The sequence below is a fragment of the Medicago sativa genome, chromosome 3 (genome assembly GCF_051527215.1).
Source record: "Medicago sativa cultivar Bolivia chromosome 3, Bolivia_mono, whole genome shotgun sequence".
NCBI classification, from domain to species: Eukaryota; Viridiplantae; Streptophyta; class Magnoliopsida; order Fabales; family Fabaceae; genus Medicago; species Medicago sativa.
The window spans coordinates 83,867,747-83,888,280 of NC_140751.1; the positions used below are offsets into that span (position 1 = coordinate 83,867,747).

Here is a 20,534-nt window from a genome sequence, read left to right on the forward strand (position 1 = left end):
AACCCTTATTCCGTATGTGTTCAAAAATGAGAACGTTTACGCCATCTACAACAAAGCATTCAAAGTAGTCCACGGCAAGAGTTATTGGCCCCCATACGAAGGTCCCGAGCTTTGCCATAATCCGGACATGCGAAGACTAAAGAAAGGTCGACCCAATAATACTCGCATTAAGACCGAAATGGACGAGGAGGTGGAAGAAAGGACACCGACGCGAGGACCGGTGTGGGTTGTGTCGGCATCCCGTCATATTAGGAGAAATTGTCCGACCATTAAAAATCGGTAGTTAATATCGTTATGTATTATGTGTTCAACCAATCAAACATGAAATGTTTTTAAATTAATCGTCGTGTAAAAAAATTAAGTAGTTTTGTTGTTTTAATGTCTATTTTTACTATGCAAAAGAAGTAGAAATGTATGCAAAAATGATTGTGAATTTGGATGAATAGTATGGTGTTTTTATAGTGTCAAAAAGAGGAAAAACGAAAAAAATAATTAAAATTCATTACCGCAATTCCAAACCGCGTAATGAATAAAAAAATAGTAAAAAAAAATAGTTAAACCTGCGCACTTTGTACCAACCTCGCCATGTGTCGAAAGGAGGCTCATTACCGTTTGAAACCTAGGTAATGAGGAAAACGACAAATCAAACAAAAAAAATACCGAAAGGGGTCGAATCTGTATTTAAATGTGAAAGGGTCGGATTTAGAATTTTTTTTGGCAACCGGGTCGGATAAAAAAAATTTCCGTTTAAATACACTCAAGTCATTATGAAAAGAAAAAAACACATCTCTTTAATTATACAACTTTTTTTTGAAATATCTTCAATTATAGGAGTACATCTGAAAGTCCTTTAGAAAGTATGGAAAGCATTGAGATATAATTACTAGTTATAGTAGATTTAATTTAAGGATAAATTTGGAATATTGACATTAAATATAAGGATTATAGTAAACTTTTGTCTACATTTGAGACCATGATTTTTTTGTTAGCTGCTTACATACGAGACTATGGCTGCGTTTGTTTCAGATTTTTCTTAGAAAAAATTTATTTTTTAATTTCCTTAAAAAAATCACTTTTTTCATTTTTAAGTGTTTGTTTAGGATTTTTAGAAAAATCATTTTATCAAAAAAAATCTATTTTGACCCTAAAATGAAAAGCTATTAGGATTAGCTTTTCTCAAAATCCATTTTTTCAAAAACAAGGAGGTAACACATATATAAGTTGAAACTCATTTTTCTTAAAATGGATTTTTATGGGTAAGCAAACAAAAATAACTTCAGATTTTTTTTTAAAATCTCTAAAAAAAATCTCTAGATTCTTTTAACACAAAATCTATTTTTTTTTAAAGTTCGAAACAAACGCACCCTATAGTTTTAGTTGTAAGGGATTAAACTAAAAAGAGGCATTATAGACACTCTTTTTCTAACACTATTTCAAACATTCACTCTGTTATTATATGAAGTTTATGTGATACCACATATTGAAAATAGATTCCACATGTAGTGATGAGAACCGAGCTTCACTCAATATAAGAGTGATTCTTTAGAAGAAGAGTGCTTCTAACATTTCTCAAACTAAAACATTTAATAAATTTCATTAATGACTAATCATTTATGTGAATCTGTTTGAACAAAATGAAACAATTTTTTTATCACATCCAATTTAACTTAGACCGAACTTAGGATTAACAAGCCCTCTTCTATTTTTTAATTGAAGGGATAAGAAAAATAAAACGATTTCCTTCTATACAAAAAAATGATTTCCTTATCATTACTTTGAAAACAACCATTGAATAGTATTTCGAACATTAATTAATTTTTTGGAAAATTGTTAATATTCCACGTCGAATAGGATGGAACAGGAAAGAAGAGTTGGATAAGAATATTTGAATATCATTAGGAAAGTAACGTGATAAAATATTTTTATCATGTGATTGGCGTGTATCGGATAAGAAACTTAATACTATTTTTTTTTGAAGACACTAAAATGGGATATATATATTAACAACGGCGGTAAGCATTCCTTAGTACAAGGTGTACCATGGAATGCACCCCAAGAAAAGAATGTCAATACAAAATAAAGTCAACCAAAGGTCAAAGCGATACCCAAACACATCAAAGCGTCCGACCACCATCTCTCGAGAACCGTACACAAAAGAAACGTTACTAGCTTTTAGCCACCAAAGGAATGAAACTTTACTTTTTCTAACAAATTGGCTAATAGGTATTTCTATGTTATTGAAAATCCCGTTGTTGCGTTCATTCCATATTAGCCAAACACCAAGCGACCCAAATCATTTGAAGAAAAGACTTACGTTTATCGGAGTAACTCGTATAATTAATAAATTGAGTGAAATGCTCTCTAATAGAGAGAGGATCAACACCAGCTACCCCAATCCACGATCCGATATACCGCCATAAAGAACCAAATTCCTTGTAGTGAAAAAATAAATGGGATGCCGACTCCTCGATACCGCAACCGTACACACACGTAATATCATCGGCCGAAGCAAACCGCGCCTTTGCAAGTTGATTTTTGTAGGCAACCCGTCTTTCGGCAATCTCCAACCCACTAATGAAACCTTCAAAGGAACTGTTTGTGCCAAACAAGATCACTTGTAGCATCGCCGTCCATGGTAGTAACAAGAGTTGTCGAATATGATATGCACCATTAATCGTATAACCGTCACGGATATCGGGATCCCACTCGCCACCTCGTCGAAACGTTAGGCCGCACAAAAACATTAGCCAATAAATCCCTACACTCTCCTAGCAAGGTCTCCTCCCCACGCCCACAACCTTCTCCTCCAACCCCACGCATCACCTCCCTCATCCCGTCCTCTATGATACATGTCCTGACACCGTACAAAGCTTATCGGACGCTAAATCAAACAACCGGGCAAACCTCCTACACAACGGGTACCTCCTAACCACCTATCCAACCAAAACGGTATTTTTCCCATCCCCGATCACCTTCGACACCCTTACCGCAAACCAGCCCCTCTCACTATCTCCTACCCCATCCCTAATCTTCGCTATCTCCCTCCACCAAGAAGAAGCACTCTGTCCCCCAACCGCCAACCTCCCCGCCTCCTCACCATATCTCGCCACCAACACGTAAACTTAATACTATTATCTTTTTTTAGGAAAAATATAATATTTTTTGATTTTTAAGGGTTCGTTTAGTTCAAGAATTTTGAAAGGCATGAGAGGGAATATTTTTATTTTAACGTGTTTAGTTCAATTTTTAAAGAGGAGGGAAGGAGCAAAATCCTTTTCGTACTCGCATTTTGCTTCTCTCTAAGTTGGAGTTTTTCGGACATGAGAGGATGTGATCTATTTAAAATTTTATTACATAGCCAAAATTATCCTTATATTAATTTAAATTTTAATATTATCTTTGTAACGACTTTTATTATTATTAGGTTTTATTATCTTTAAAAAAAACTTTGTATGATAAGTACGTCACGAAACTGTAAAGCATGAAAACTTATATTACTTGGATGAACTGTATAGAAATACCTAAACAACTAAGAACTAGTTGCAAGTACCAATAAAGAATTTACGATCTAGAAGAGATGATTAATTAAAGTAGCTGAGGATAATGGTAAAAATACAAACAAAATAAATTATAAGTTATAAACGATAAGTTCAAACATTACAAGAAGTAGTTTATCAAAACATGTTATAAGTTAACTATGGAAAAATTGTTTGTCCAAATAGTTTGTAAAACCTAACTCAACTAACAGTGTTGATATTGTGATGTTAGATATTTTAATTTGTATCTAAACACAAAATTTTACAATTGTGAATGCAGGAGTAGTGTTTTGTCGTTTTCATCTAGCCAAAACAATTTGTTACCAAACATGCATATCATTTTTGTCATACAAGCTCATAAATACATGGTACTAATTCAAAAATTTGTATAGTCAATCATATCTAAACTCGGGTATAACATATATACTATCTCATCTCATTAGAGAAAGTACGTATAGTAGTAAAGTTTCCATTGCGTTATAGAAATGAGATGCATATTGATATTGTCAAACATATATAACCAGGTATAAAATATATACTATCTCATCCCATTACATAGAAAGTACGTATAGTAGTAAAGTTTCCATTGCGTTATACAATGAGATGCATTTAGAAGAAGTAATACATTCCCTATAAGTTACTTTTGCCTAAATTGATCACGTAAATATTCCTCACCCACTCAATCAACATAATTTTTTTATGGTACAACTCAATCAACATATATCAAAGCCTAATTAGAAACCCATATTTTTCTTTATAAAAACAGTTGACCGCATACCTATCAAATACAGTAGAATTTAATTATTATACTCTTTATTGTATAATTATTTTTTTGGTAGTAATTGTATAATTATTTTACATTCATCTAATGATGTGTTGTCGCATTAATCAATAAATATGAAAACACATAGGTTGTCATATTTATTATTGATGTAACAAAATATCATTAGATGTATATATAAAATAATTATACATATAGACAAAGTATATTAATTAAACTCTTCCAAATATTATATGTAGCTCAATAATATATAACTCGATTAAAGTCTTTATGAGGAATTAGTTGATCAAAGAAAAGTCCTCGTGAGTTTAACTCGAGTTGATAGGAACGATACATAATATATGCGAAATGTGATGTTAAAACCCCAATCACCGAAAAAAAGAAGTTTATAAAAAAAAACCGTTAATCGCGTAAATATAATTCAAATGACAGAAGATAACAAAAATATGGAGTGAAGTTTTGAGCACTCCGCAATTCAATTTTTAAAATAGATAAAATGATAAAAAAAATTGATAAATCAATAGTACAATGAAAAAAAATAGAAAAAAATGGGGGATATCTTGCCGTTTTTAATCCTTGTCGGGAAAAAGTTCAAAAGAAATACAAAAAAATACAGAAAAATGGGGGAGAGATAGACCTAACTCAGTAAATTCACTGTATGTCAACCCAATTTGGTGACACTAAAGAATAAAAACAACACTAGTGGACATTTAAAGTGAGGAGTATGGACCAACCGTCTACATGGAAACGAATCCAAGAACCAACAACTCATTGCAACAAGCATAACGTCTCTTTTGAGCCAAACAATCCGACATCAACACAAAGCAGAAAAAAGTGAGTGTTTAGAGCATCTAAACTGACGTATGAATTATTTGCTAACACAGAGGCGATCCAAGATCTATCTCGCTCCCCGCAAAAAAAATAGCAAGCCTTAAATTCTCTTTCGAGCCAAAACCATTCATTTGAACGCGGCGTCATGACCCCAAACCAAGTCAACACCCACTGAAACTTGGATCTTCATACTAACAATCAATATGTTTGAATTCAATCAAATATGATTTACATGGATTTAAAACTATCCTTAAGTTCTCCAAGAGCAATTCTTACATAGACACAAACCCAAATAAAAAATATTTGGGCATACATACATAAATGAAGAGAATTAAAAAAAATAGTCACATCATTGTTTACTTTTGTCTAAAAATTTCTTATCCATGTGTGTGCGCTCAAGTCATTTTTATTTGTGTTTGGGGCCCAGACTTTCTCTTTCTCCAATATGCAAATCAAGAACTTTAAAAATCTACGTATCTCAAATAGGTCTAAACAAGAATCAATAAATAATTATTGAAACCTATACATAAATGAAGGGACCTGAGTTCAAATCTTAATTACAACATCTTGCCTACTAATTTTAACATTTTTTTATTGTTAAATTAAAACATATGAAAACATTTTACTTTTATTTTACGGCGGTCATAACAAAAGTAGTAGGAATTTTCACATTAAAGACCATAAAATGACGAAAAGGGAGGTAAAACAAAATGAAGGGACAAGAGCCGCAGGAGATTAACGCGGTTCGGTGGGGACAGATGTTATGGAAGAAAAGAAAGGTACAAATCATAAATCACGCCAATAGATGATCCAACGAAAATGCACGTTTCAGTGCCACGTGTACATCCAATCCACAGTTGAATGAAATTCTTCTACGTACAAAATGTCAAAAACAACGCGCCGACTCCAACTTGAACAACGACGGTGGCCCCAGCGACTGTCTCACACCACCTTCCAAAACTTATGTCGTAAGCAGTGACAATATCACCTCCCCCGTGGGTCCCACTTACACGCACGCATCACACTTCTTAGCCTGACACTCGTCACTCTCATTCCACCCAATAACGATTATATTTTTTCAAACATAATACTAAGTCATAAAACTTACCCGGTTACCGTAGATTAAAAATGGTAAGAAGTGTACTTGACCAAAAAAAATATGGTAAGAAGTGATCTACCAAAAAACAGTTATGAAATGGATAATGGTCGACGACAAGACAATGGTCGATGGTATTTTGAGTAAACTTGATCACAAGTAAAAATTTGAACATATTATGATAGCTTGTAGGAAGTTACTTCGTTTTTACCATACTTTATATTAAGTTTTATCGGTGATAGGTCAACAGTGTTGTTCGTATGTTAACTAAAGTGGCATTGTTTTATATTAAGTCATCACACTTTTGATTATGTTTTAATATGTATTATGACTATTTTGATGAATGAAATAAGTTAATTTTTCTTTTGTGAAAAAAAGAAAAAAAAACCATAGAAATAGAGTCTATAAGTTGTAGCGCTCAACAAAAATATCAACATATCGGAGTTTAATCGTCTATATATGCAAATTTCTATGGTTGTTATATTTTTGTCAATCTAAAAAATCTCCTTTCACCGCAAAATTAATTTTAAAAAGGTTATTATATTATTACAAAATAAAACTAGAATGTGTATGTAGTGTAGAAGGAATCCGAATGGGAATATAATGCCAAAATAAAAGTGACATTTTCTGTTAACCGTAACTATGGACTCCTACGGTAATAAGATTCGAATTCTAAATATTTTAATATTAAAATAACACTTGGTGTGGAGTGATTAATTTCAGAACTTTATGTAAATATTTTTGGCCCTACATATTTCACGCTTATCAGCTACGTTATCGTTCACGTGTATTCTAGAAAAAACTAGCTACTACAAGCACGTGTCACCTCTTTTGTTGCCTATAAATACACGTCTCTCCCTTATGTGATAAGTTTCAAGCGCCGCCACCGTAGTTCTTCTTAGTATTCTTCATTTCATAAACTAGGGAGAACCATACAATATATTTTGATTTTGATTAATTCCAAAATCAAATCTTACTAGCAAATTATTAAGTTTAGCAATCATAGCGGAAAAAACAATGGCATCCGAGCTTCAATTACCACCGGGCTTCAGATTCCATCCAACGGATGAGGAGCTCGTGATGCACTATCTCTGCCGCAAATGCACGTCGCAGCCTATCGCCGTTCCGATCATCGCTGAAATTGATCTATATAAATATGATCCTTGGGACCTCCCAGGTAAATCACATGGATCATTGTAATTACTTTTTTGTAGCTTGTAAATTTTATTTTGACATATGTACAGTGATATCAAACAAAAGCTTGATCTTTTTGTATAACTATTGTATTTTCAATTAAATATAAAATTTTAATTTTATTGATATTATGTTATTTTATAGGTATGGCTTCTTATGGAGAAAAGGAATGGTACTTTTTCTCGCCACGAGACAGAAAGTACCCAAACGGTTCAAGGCCGAACCGGGCGGCTGGGTCTGGATATTGGAAGGCAACCGGGGCGGATAAACCAATAGGTCACCCTAAACCGGTTGGAATCAAGAAAGCTTTGGTGTTTTACGCGGGTAAAGCACCTAAAGGTGATAAAACCAATTGGATCATGCACGAGTATCGTTTGGCTGATGTAGATCGCACCATTCGCAAAAAGAACAGCTTAAGGGTATAAATAAATATTCGCATTTACCCTTCTAATTTTTAGAATTAAGATCAAAGTTTTGTGATATTTGTTGAAAACTACCATTTTGGCCCTTGGGTCCCCTGTCTTTTAATTTGGACCAATCAATGATTTGGTTGAAGCAAATGTGGTTACACTTTTTTATTATGTGTGATAACTACACCAAGGAACCTTCACTAGTTGATAACTCTTGATTGATATACTTTGTGGCTGATTTTCGGATCCTAAGTATTAACATCACATCACATTATTTCCAAAATGAAGAATAGTAACATCACATTAAATCAGACAATTAATGAGATAATATTGAAAGTCATCTGCCAACCACTTATTAAGTATTATTTTCCATTTATAGAATTTATTTATCTGTTTGAAGTTTGACTTGAATTTTATTAGGAAATAGTATTTAGTCTTTTATTATGTTAAATATTTGGATTTATTTTCCTTAGAAAAACATGAAATTGATTAAATGGTTCTGATTTTACAGTTGGATGATTGGGTGCTTTGCCGTATTTACAACAAGAAGGGCACAATTGAGAAACAACCAAGCAACGGTGTTGTTAACCGAAAAACAGAACATTCTGAAATCGAAGACAGGAAGCCGGAGATCGTGACACGTGGAGGTGGTCTTCCGCCACATCCTCCGCCGCAAACTACGGCTGGAATTAGGGATTACATGTACTTTGACACATCAGATTCGATTCCTAAGCTGCACACCGATTCGAGCTGTTCGGAGCACGTGGTATCACCGGAGTTTGCAAGTGAGGTGCAGAGTGAGCCTAAGTGGAATGAATGGGAGAAGAACCTTGAATTTCCTTATAATTACGTGGATGCCACCCTGAACACTGGTTTTGGCTTCCAAAATACTAATCCATTGCAAGATATGTTCATGTACTTGCCCAAAACCTTTTGAGCATTGAAAGACAAAGTACATTGGTCAGGAGTTTGACAAAATCATGATATCATCTTGGTTCTGTTAATCTTACTGTCAATCCAACATGCCGGGTGCCACCATGATTCTGTCAATCTTATGGTCAATCCAAACATACATACACGGTATCACACAGATGCATTGCACGGTAGCACGAGACGAATGTCTATGAGTGTACCTGTGCAAGTGTGTCCATACAATATTGTTATGGATTAAATTTTCCCAAGTCCAAGCCAGAGAAAATTATGGAAAAGGGAAAGTTTAAGACAAAATGAAGCTGCAAATGCATGTGTCGGGGCTACTATTGTGCACTGTTTTTTTTTTTTTTTTTGAGAGATATTGTGCACTGTTTTGGTACGTCCCTATATAATGTGGATGAACCGGTGCATATTTTACCTGTCTCTAGGATTAGCATGTGCATATAGTTATTGTAGGAAGTAGATAGGGCACAGAGCATGTTCATGTGATAGAATGTCAATTACGACATCCTTGATTAATATATCTCAGTATGCATTTTCTACTCTTCATAATTAGTAGTAGTCTAGTGAAAGAAAATAGTATCAATAGGACTGCCCCTTTTCTCTCTTTTTTTTATGTCGTTTACTGCGACACTTATTATGTTGTGTATTTCTTAATTTCATATTTGCCTTTTTAGTACCAATTTTATGTTTGGCTTTTTAATAATACTGCTATATTGCTAAAAAAAATACTATTAGAATGCAGTTGATAGTTTAAAACGGTTATATGGAAATGAATATGTAATTCAAGTAGTTAATTTTGAAATAAAATGCATCTAATAACAATATCTTAATGTTCACATGTCCTACTTCAATTTTTTGTCGAAATTGTTAAGTTTGCATTACGAGGAGGTTCGAATTCTGGTAACTCTATTGTGTGCGTGAGGTTATAATGAGTTTGTTGCTTCATCTATCTATTAAAAAATAACAGTATTATAATATCTCTCTGAATAACTTTTTTAATAAATTAAAATGTCAAAGGTCGGTCCGATGAGGTTGATTTCTGTACTTAAGTTTTAAATTCAAAATTTTTTAGGTATCAACTATTTCTGTTTATGTTGAGTCTATACAAGACTTTGTTGAGAAAATGCATGAATGTTCGAGTTAACAAAAAAATTCGAAGGTCGTTACATATGACCATTATTATTTTGGGGATGAGAAATTTAACCGTGTTGTATATATTAGGATAAATTTAGTAGAATGGTTCAAAATGTGTCTAAGGAAGAGACTAATCCTCATAATTTAGAAATTAGAATTTTTTTTTTTTTTTGACAAAAGAAATTAGAATTTAAACAGTGAGAATTTATTGGAAATGCAATATTATCAAACATACCAACAAAAAAGCATCAAATGATTTAAATCTAAAAATATTTTATAAAAAAACTGTACATTCAATTCATTCTAAAGCAAAATAATTAACCTTTTCAATAGCAATTTGTTTATTCATAACAATATCTTTTAAAACGTTTCAGTAAAAACCACGAAAAATTGTTTTTGAGCAAAATTTTGTTTTCGAGCTCTGTTGCAGTCTATTCGCCTAGAAAAAACAGTTAAAAGAAACAATTATTTTCGTCTCTCAACTGATATCAACTCATTTAATCCCTCAAATGAATGTTAAAAAGAAACAATTCCTAGTGTTTGTGATATTTATACCATTAGTCTTTCACAATTCGTCCTGTCCCATTAAGCCCCATTTCTCTCGGTTCAATTTTATAAAATTTAATTTGATCTCCAAAAGTTAAACAAACGAAACATGCACCATCAGAGCAGTCAACATAACCAAACGATTTTACACCAGTATTAGGCTGTTAGCACCATCCTGATGCCTCCTTCTACGATGTACAACGGAAATATCTCGGTGCACATAAATTAGGAATATACATGCTTTTAAGAATGTAACACATCAGTGCACCATCATATTCAGGTGAAGGTTATGCAGCAGCTGCAACCATTGCAGATCTAGCACGTGTAAATGTAGCAACAACTGATCCAAGCTGAAGCTTATCGTTGCACCCAAAACTTAATCTGTACCTGCAACAATGAAATTTTATTCCAATTATGATAAGCACACATATATTTCTAAGAACCAGAAAGAAAACAGGCCATCATTGATCCATGTTTATGAGTAAAATTCATATTATATTTACACATCTATGTTACAAGATCATGTGATGATGTCTAGCACATACATAACGACTGGTCAGATGAAGCCAAATTTCAGGCACTCGGCCACTGAAAAGAAGGACGACGCTGCAACGGGACATTAAGTCTGAAGTGGGGTGAGGAGAAAGAACAGGGGATATGTCTATATTCCGGGCATTTTCATAAATTACTAAAGATCCATGCTACATATCTAGTATCTACTGCCTAGACGCGTGAGAACGACAAAGCACATAAGTAGGTGTACAAATGGTCATTCAGGATTTGCTGCTAGTGAATTTATAGTGTGATTTCAATACCATATTGCATGCAGTACAACTATTAGTAGCTCTTCCCACTTTCTGCAAATTTAAGATATGTAATCTATGCATATATATAGTCTCAGCAGAGTACAGCTACGTATACATGTACCGGTTTAAGAATCTGATATCCAGTTGCATAGTAGCTCTTCCCACTTTCTGCAAATTTAAGATATGTAATCTATGCATATATATATAGTCTCAGCAGAGTACAGCTACGTATACATGTACCGGTTTAAGAATCTGATATCCAGTTGCATAAAACGGGGGGGGGGGGGGGGCGGCAAAGGAAAATGTAATTTATCTTCTATCAGATAATCTTAGCCAAATTATTGTTCTGTTCTTTCATGATTGTGGTTGTTCAAAAAGGAATCAGGCTATGCCAATTTAAACATCGCCCACATAAGCTCAAGTTTTTTTGCAAGTGTTGGCCATAGCCCGATTTGTTACCTAAGATAGGTATTTATGTCCTTTCCAGTTGAGGTTCAGGCTACTCATTATTTTCCAAAGCAGTAACAGATTGACTTAACCTAAAAGCTTATTTAAAGGCCTTACATATGTACAGGCCTGAGGAGCCTATTTTCCTTTCATAGCCTAATAAGAGTCAGTTGGGTAGTTAGAAAGCAAGGCATGTTGCTTAAGAGGGGAGCCTTAGAGTGCAATCTATCTTGTTAATTGAGCGAATTAGGGCCTTTTGGCATTGGGAGGTAGGCAGATCATTGAGTGCTGCCATTGTTTGTAGTCAGCGTGGATTGTTCCCTGTTCCCAGCAATAAGATACCACTTTCTCTCAGCCTTACAAATAGTTATAATATATTTTTTAACAAATAGATAAACATTGATGAAAGACATGTTTGTCGGGTCAAGCATAAGGAGAATAGCACATAAAAAAGCAGGCAGAAATACATACTCTATGTCAGCCAAATCATTCACCAACTGCACTCGAACGGCTGGCGGCATGTTAATCTTGAAGACAAACCTGTGACAACAACAAAGTGTAAATAAGATCAATAAAATAAATTACCAGGTAGTTGGATGTTAGGATGATATATAAGACTCACATTGTCACTTCTCTTACGATATCAATCAGAGCCAGTCCTTTCCTTGTTTTCATATCATATATTCCTGTTTGAAATTAATGCAAGAATTATAAAATGGTAATAAATATCAAATCCATCTATAAAGGGATAAAAGTAATAGTGAATACTTTTAAAGCTTTCTGAATATTGTTCATTTAGAAGCCAGTAAGATATTTGCTCAATGTCTTTGGGCAGTGGATTTCCAGTGCAAAGATAAACGGCTTCTTCAGTAATCTGCTGAGAGGCCATATGAGTTGACTGCAAAATATCAAAGCAAAAAAATGTCATTTAGGATTCATTCATACAAAGACACAATAATTCAGGATATAATAAATCATCACACTTTCCATATTTAAGAGCTGTTCTGAAACTTGCATAATACAGAGCCATGCAAGAAACAATCAAACTTTGAGAAAAATTGCGCTCAGATTTGGAACCAACTAAAATAATAATAACAATAATAAATGGAAAAAAAAAAAAAACTCAAGGAAGATGTTTCTTCTATAAGCATTTATCGTTTAGGCTTATTTGACATCAAAAGAAACACAAATTTACAAGGCATTTATCATAAGACCATGTACCGAATTCAGGATATATAATTTAATAGTAATATATATTACTAGCTATTGAAGTAGATAACTCTAAATAGTCCATAGTACAGAAGTTATTCAAGAATCAAATAGTCTCAAATCATGTATTTCATCTTTGAGTGAAAATATTAAAATTAGCACACTTGTTGACTCAGGACTTTACCGTGTATATATAGCTACCGTAATTTTTGTTTCAGTCAAGATACCGAAGTGTGTCAATGCACACGACATGGGGTTAGATACTAAAACTGAGTAGTACTGGTACTCATTCCCACAAAATAGTTTGATTCTCCACAACAAATACAACTAGTCCTTTAAATGGATGTTGTCTCGAGACTTTACCATGTTATAACAAGCTTCCCTGATTTTTGTTTCAGACAAGACACCATTGTGTGTGAATGCAAGCGAAAGGGGGTTAGATACTAAAACTAAGTAGTACTAGTACTCATTGCCACAAAATAGTTTGATTCTCCACAACAAATACAACTAGTCCTTTAAATGGATGTTGTCTCGAGACTTTACCATGTTATAACAAGCTTCCCTGATTTTTGTTTCAGACAAGACACCATTGTGTGTGAATGCAAGCGAAAGGGGGTTAGATACTAAAACTAAGTAGTACTAGTACTCATTGCCACAAAATAGTTTGATTCTCCACAACAAATACAACTACTCCTTTATATGAAGATATTAAGAAAAGGACAAGCTGTACTAGATTTGTAAATAAGAAAACTTAAGGCTTAAGAAACCACCTGAAGAATATTCAGTGCCTTTCTCATATCACCATTGCTAAGCCGAACAAGAGCAGATAAGCCACTGTCTTGAACATCAAGCCTAGTAAAACTCAAAATCGTTAGTCATCAGCACATTGCAAGTTACCAATCCCAAAATGGAATAACAATGTTTCGACTGTTATAAAAAAAGTGGAATGATTATCTAGTAGCAACAGCCAAGAAGTGAGACATTTCAAAGGAACCAGATCAGCATGTATTACCATCTTCCATATTTCCAATATTATGCTTCCATTTGACATTAAAAGACAGTATGTGATTCACATGGTAAGTTTTACTGCATGTACCACACTATCACTTAATGGTTCCTCAATCCTCACAACATTTTAGAAAATCTACAAGACTCCTTAGTAACTTAATAACTAGAAGTAAGATGACTTTTAGCATTAAGACTTCAATCAGACTAATCAACTAAAAGGAATAAGTATGATTTAATGATTTGGAATACCAGCAGTTGAAATGCACATGCAATTACAGAGAGATACCAGATAGAATAAATATTTTTATAAACTTTTGAGCAGGCATATAATAATCACATGAACATATAATATTAGTATAACTTGTGGCCATGCAAGCCACAATTAAACTTCCTGAATAATGAAGAGAATATACACATGAAGTTAAGAATCAGCGTATATTTAAAAAATATATATAAAATGAAAGTTCGATGCAAACTTCTCGTATTATGGTTTGCATTCAACGATGTAGTGTTTTTCAATTACGAATACTCATATCTATTCAAATAAATGAAGAAGTAGTAAAACTGCAACCATTTAAGGACACTCGATAATAATATGCTATAATGGATTGAAGGCAAAGGGATCTGTATGTGGCACAGGGTACCCTTTCGGCAGGGTACTTACTACTGTGCCCATCCCCATACCCGCGTTAATAAAAAATACCCACACTTTAATAAATAACAAAAAACATCACAACGTAATCAAAATATGATCAAAAATCTTTCAAACCAACTTATAAAATATTACACATCATAGTAAAAAAGGGCAACCCTAAGTGCACTTTGAAGCTCCCGCATATGTAGGGTCCGGGAAGGGGTCCCACCATTTGGTGTATTGTACGCAGCCTTACCCTGTTTTTACACAAGAGGCTGTTTCCAAGACTTGAACCCGTGACCTTACGGTCACATGACAACAACTTTACCAAACTTGAGCCAAGGTTACCCCTCCTATTACACATCATAGTATTTAACCAAATAAAAAGCATCTAAAGTATAAAAAACTAGTGCATATTACAATATTCCACTAAAAGAAAGTGCATATTACAATAAATATCAAAGACTTAGGATTAATTAACTAATTCATAGTATCATATTGAATCATAAGTGTAGTCTATATAGTGTGCGGGCTGCGGGGCGGACTGGGCACTAGAGTACCCACACCCGCACCACACCCATTCAAATTTGCGAGTAGGGGTGGGAATGAGCCGGGCCGAGCCGAGCTTTGCTTAAATAGGCTAGGCCTAGTTGAAAAAAACTAAGGCCTAAGTCTTGGCCTTTTACCTGTCAAAGGCTTTATTTTAAGTCTGGCCTGGCCTTTTTAAAAGTTTGGTCTCGGCCTATTAGCCTCGTTTAAAAGCCTAGTTTGTGTTACAAATTTCAAACAGAAGTCTGCTCATCAATTTTTTTTCCTTTCAATTTGTGCAACGTACTTAATATAGAGATAAAACATTAGTTAGATACGATTAAACTAATGAAACACAATTGTAAAATTTATAGATGGATAGAAACTCAAGAGTAATCATGTCTATAACAGCAAAGATTTCAATTTCAAACTTAATCTAATAACTATATTGACCTTAGGCATATTAGTAGCAAGCCTTAATAGTTAACACAAATATATATAAATATTTCAATAGCAATGTCATACAAAATAATAATTGTGGTATGAGAATTTGAAGGATCAGTAATTCTTTTTGATATATATATATATATATATATATATATATATATATATATATATATATATGGAAAAATGTAATATACTAGTATACCGACCGGCCTGGTAGGCTTGATAGGCTTTTTATAAGCCTAAGCCTGGCCTAATTAAATTAATAGGCTTTTTAAAAAGCTCAAGCTTGACCCATTTATTAAACGAGTTAGGCCGAGCCGAGCTTTTAGTAGGCCGAGCCATAGGCCCACGACGAGCGGCCTGGCCTATTCCCACCCCTATTTGCGGGTAATTACCCAAACCCAATCCCAAAAATACGGGTGTTTACCCGCCCATCGTGAGAATGTAGCTCAACAAAATGAGAATGTAGCTTAACAAAAGACATCTTCAAACTAAAACTAAAACAAGCAGACTATAATAAGTAAGTAATAACAGACAGGGAAACATACCTTTCAGCATTGATAACATGTTTCAGTCTCTCAGTGACATGGACAGCATCAAGAGGGGCAAACCGAAACCGGGTGCATCTTGATTGCAGTGCTGGGATAATCTTGTTTACATGATTACAGATAAGTGCAAACCTAGTGCTCTTTGTATATTTCTCGATGACTGTATCAAAAGAATATGAAGAGTGTTATAGGTCAAGAAACTGGATTGATGCTATATACGTAAGCTAGATCAAAGTATAAAATTTAGTGCACACCTCTACGTAACGCAAATTGGGCATCCTTAGTCATGGCATCTGCTTCATCTAACAAGACCAGTTTTACAGAGGGTTTGACGCTAAACAAAAAAACAATCTTTGATAGTTAGAAAAGTTGAGGTTGCAATTACAGTGCACTTGCAAAAACAACAGAAATCCCAAATTCTTGTTTCACTTTTATCATGTAGCTTCCCAATCAAAAGCACATGCAAGCAGAAAGGGAACAAAACAACAATAAATAACAACTCTTTTAAAAATAAAAACCATCATGTCTGAAAATTGACATGGACATGAGGAATCATATAACTATCCTTGTATCGTCTTTAATGTTTAAGTGTTGATATCAGCTTAAAGGGGAGAAATAGTTTACAATAAAAATGCCCGAATTATCCGGTATTCAGAAAGAAGATAGATATAGAACCTCCGCATTGGCTGATGGAATGATATAGAAAATAAAGACCACGCTAATTACTGCTGAACTCTGGCCCCGTTTACTTTGTGAAAACATTTTTTATTTTGATTTCCTAAAATTTGTGTTAGTTGTACTTGCTAACAAGGAGATACTAGACTCTTAAAATGAACAAGTGTGCATATTTTGGAACCAATGAAAATGCCAAAAGAACTGTTTTCAGTATTTTCAAAAATGATTCATCCCTAACTAACATTTTATCTTCTCCCCATCACAATGGTTCATTTCAAAAGTCAAGTATCTCTTTATGAGCAAGTTAAAATGAACACGTATTTTAGAAAATGAAATCAGAAAAAGTTTTTACAAAGTAAACGGGAAAATTTCATTGAAGTTGAACAAGGAAAGCATGGATAAATGGAGATTTATAGTAATTGTCTCCTTATTCGACACAAAGTTAAATCGAAGCACATTTCACGGTATGGCTAACACAATCGCACCATAACAACAAATCAAGTCAAAGAACCTCAAATTTGACATGCAAATTTACTACATAAGGCAATGATATAAACTACAAAACACCATCTATTATGCAGTCACAAAAACAACACAGTAAAACACCCACACAAAAGGAAGTTAGGAAGAGAAAACAACCCAAATGATAGACTCTGAGTGCTAGCAAAATCTTGAATCTGCTGTCTAACTACATCAATTCCTCTATCATCTGAAGCATTCAGTTCCAAAATCATATTATGATACTGAGCACCGTATAATTTTCGCGCCACCGCGAGAATCGTCGATGTTTTACCCGTTCCAGGAGGACCATACAACAGCAGATGGGGTAATCTATTCTCAGTAGTCAACCTATCAACTAAACACACAAAAATTGAACAAACAATAAATAACACACCGAAGAAATGATAAACCCTAGAAATGAAAGGGGAAGTTAGAGAGGGAAAGGGAGTTACTTGTGTCGACAATGTCGCGGTGAGCTGCAACATCGTCGAGGGATTGAGGACGATACTTTTCAACCCATAGCGAAGCTTTGCCACCGAAGGAAGGGTTACCGGCGGCAATGACGGTTTTGCCCTTGTCTGTGAAGTCGATGTCCATAGGATAAGTCTCCTCCGCCATGGTTATTAAACCCTAACTAGTAGAGCTTGCTTTTTCTATGGTTTATGCTTTGTTTTTTGTGTCACTGCGTTCTCAATTTCAGTAAGAAAATAGAAATGTGCTATGAATTAGATCGAACTTGCTTCTAAGTTTCCCGCTCAAAACACAGTCTTCCCTAACAATCTTGTGTGTTACTGTTGGGCCGGGTAGTGGCTACTTATTATGGGCCCGTTTTGTTCCATATTTATGAAACACCAAGAAATTACCAATATAACTTCATCGGCGAGATAAGTGTCGTCGGTTAGGTTTCGGCGGCAGCCGTTGAGATCAATTATACGGACAGCAGGGTTTTGTTTTAAGAACCAAAGCCATAATTTAGTCTATTTATTACATGTAAATCAAAACAACAATTTTAGAGGTAGTATAACCTATACACCAATTATAATCACTCATAAGTAAGAACAATACATAATTTTTTATAATTGACCAAAATTAAATCAATTCGACATTTCATTAAAATTACACGAATGTTTGAAATTCAAGAAAAGTGCAGTAGTAGGTGTAAATAACAACACATTACACAACATTGCATGAAATCTCTCCCGACATTCTTGACACGTGCAATTGGAGCAAACACAAAGATATAACATATTATTTTCAACCATCGACCTAAACATAAATTTTACGTCGTTATTGTCACGAACAACGCAAGGAAAATAAATCGTTTTCCATGTGTCTTCATCTTTATACGCCCTCGGTTTACACATGGCATACGAACAAATACATGACATGTATAATGATTTTCACCAAGATAGACAAAATATTTGTTAAGTTGTGTCCTTAACTCGTCCATAGTGTCGGTCGGAGTTAAAAGAACCTTAATTATCTTTTTGAAAGCAAGTAGCATCGGACATGAGCTTCAATATGTGCATCTTTAGACATGTTTAACTTCACAAAAGTTTATGAAATATCAAATATGAGAATAAAATAAAATAAAACGTAGAGTAGATTATTGATAAAACATACATATATTTATATTAAATACGGAAACATTAATAACCAATAAAAATGTAGGTGCATGTTCCACCACATAAAAGTCATATATTTATATATATCCGTATAACTTATAATGTTAGTTATATATTGACAAAAAAAAAAAATTGGGCTTACAATATCGATCACAAAAAATATGTCGGTATAATATCGTCAAAAAAAGGATGAACACCAACAAAAAATCGGTCATATCGCATCAAGTGAAATTGAATCATCTTCATCTTATGTGATAACTTGAAATTTTTCCTTTGCTTTTTCATAAGTGTCACACAAAATTGGATTGGATTGGTTTGGCTCTTTGTTAGTAGTGACGGTTTGTCTCCTTTTTCCATGTTTATGAGGTCTCGAAATCTAGCTTGTTGATCCAAATACTTAAATTCCCACAATGATGCCTCTTCACTTTTGTGTATGCTTGACTCCGTAAATGATGGAGGTAATGGACGACCATCTTTAAAAAAAAGAACAAAATGAATGGGAATTAAGCCAAGATACATGATGGGGTTTTTTGCTTAAGCGGTGGCACCCCTCTAATTGGGAAAAAGATATTGAAGTTCTGATTTCGTGATTTGTCAACTTCACTACAAGCCTATTGTAATAAGTTGCAACGATGTGACCCATGTCCGAAAACGTCACCCACTTATCTACAAGTACAACACCACTACTATTTTTGGGAGGATGCACGTCATTTAAGATGTATTTAAAATGATCCCCACTCTCAAATACGCACACATAATCATTTATATGATCTTTCACCTCTTGAATAAGATGTCTACGAACTATGATATGACTTTCTTCAGTCAAACCTAAGAAATATGTTGTAGCCCAAAAACCACAATTCTCATTGCCTTTAATATCCACGATTTTTTCATTAAATGGTTTCTTGAATTTTAGCATACAATCAATATGGCTCAAAACATTATTAGGCGTTGGACCAGAATTTGAGGGCATAAACAAGTCATGTCTTGCATCTTGATAACACAATCACTAACAGGGTTGAATCTCCTCATTTGAGGTTGAAGAAATGTTTTAAGGATAGTAAGGGAAAATTAGCTAAAGATTGAAATGCGATGGACATTATGTTACGGTTGCAGTTCACTAATGAGATGCCTTTATTCATGCATTCATATATTGAAAAAATTGTGGATGTCGAGGTAATGGTAATTGTTGATTATGTGCGCTTCTTAATAAGGGTGAAGATAGTTAGTCCATAATTAATTGTGCACTTCTTAAAGACATTTTGATACAACATATGTGTTTGTGTTGTCGCAACATGCCTTATGTTATGATTTTTGAAGAAACGTATTTTCACTTAGGCTTTGTTTGGGAATATATTGAAAAATGGGAGAAATTTTTCAAATTTTTCGAAAGTAATTTTTTAGAGAGTGATAATCAATGCTTATGATTAATATATTTTAAATTTTAAAAATATTATAATAAAATATATTATATTTGAAAAAATCATGCAAGAACCCCAAAAACCTACCCCAATACAATTTTTTAGTTCCTCCAAATGAGAGAGATTTTGTATTATGAATAAAAAATTAACCTCCAAAACTCTCATCCTAATCTCTTCTATTTCGGTAACCAAAACAAAAATCTCTTCTATTTCTTTCACTT

General features: G+C 33.9%; 2 protein-coding genes across 2 annotated transcripts; one reads left to right on the forward strand and one right to left on the reverse strand.

The window, feature by feature from the left end:
• The first annotated feature begins 7,119 nt into the window (after positions 1-7,119).
• On the forward strand, positions 7,120-9,464 carry ATAF1 (NAC (No Apical Meristem) domain transcriptional regulator superfamily protein). The gene is made up of 3 exons (XM_085754890.1): positions 7,120-7,421; positions 7,583-7,857; positions 8,360-9,464. The coding sequence occupies exons 1-3, from the start codon at positions 7,262-7,264 to the stop codon at positions 8,783-8,785; spliced, it is 861 nt and encodes a 286-aa protein (XP_085611016.1). The 5' UTR covers positions 7,120-7,261; the 3' UTR covers positions 8,786-9,464.
• A 1,094-nt stretch (positions 9,465-10,558) lies between these two features.
• LOC146941103 (replication factor C subunit 3) lies at positions 10,559-18,830 on the reverse strand. Its single transcript, XM_085754889.1, has 9 exons — positions 17,720-18,830; positions 17,406-17,622; positions 16,346-16,425; positions 16,092-16,251; positions 13,697-13,778; positions 12,486-12,615; positions 12,340-12,403; positions 12,189-12,257; positions 10,559-10,851 (listed from the first exon to the last, which is right to left on the reverse strand). The coding sequence occupies exons 1-9, from the start codon at positions 17,883-17,885 to the stop codon at positions 10,752-10,754; spliced, it is 1,068 nt and encodes a 355-aa protein (XP_085611015.1). The 5' UTR covers positions 17,886-18,830; the 3' UTR covers positions 10,559-10,751.
• Positions 18,831-20,534: the final 1,704 nt, after the last annotated feature.

Excerpts from the sequence above, each read along its gene's own strand:
- ATAF1 (XM_085754890.1), top strand. The coding sequence starts at position 7,262 with ATGGCATCCGAGCTTCAATTACCACCGGGCTTCAGATTCCATCCAACG. Across the intron at positions 7,422-7,582 it reads TGATCCTTGGGACCTCCCAG|GTATGGCTTCTTATGGAGAA; the intron begins GTAAATCACATG and ends GTTATTTTATAG. Across the intron at positions 7,858-8,359 it reads GCAAAAAGAACAGCTTAAGG|TTGGATGATTGGGTGCTTTG; the intron begins GTATAAATAAAT and ends CTGATTTTACAG.
- LOC146941103 (XM_085754889.1), bottom strand. The coding sequence starts at position 17,885 with ATGGCGGAGGAGACTTATCCTATGGACATCGACTTCACAGACAAGGGC. Across the intron at positions 16,252-16,345 it reads CCAATTTGCGTTACGTAGAG|TCATCGAGAAATATACAAAG; the intron begins GTGTGCACTAAA and ends CTTTTGATACAG. Across the intron at positions 12,404-12,485 it reads ATATTCAGAAAGCTTTAAAA|GAATATATGATATGAAAACA; the intron begins GTATTCACTATT and ends AATTTCAAACAG.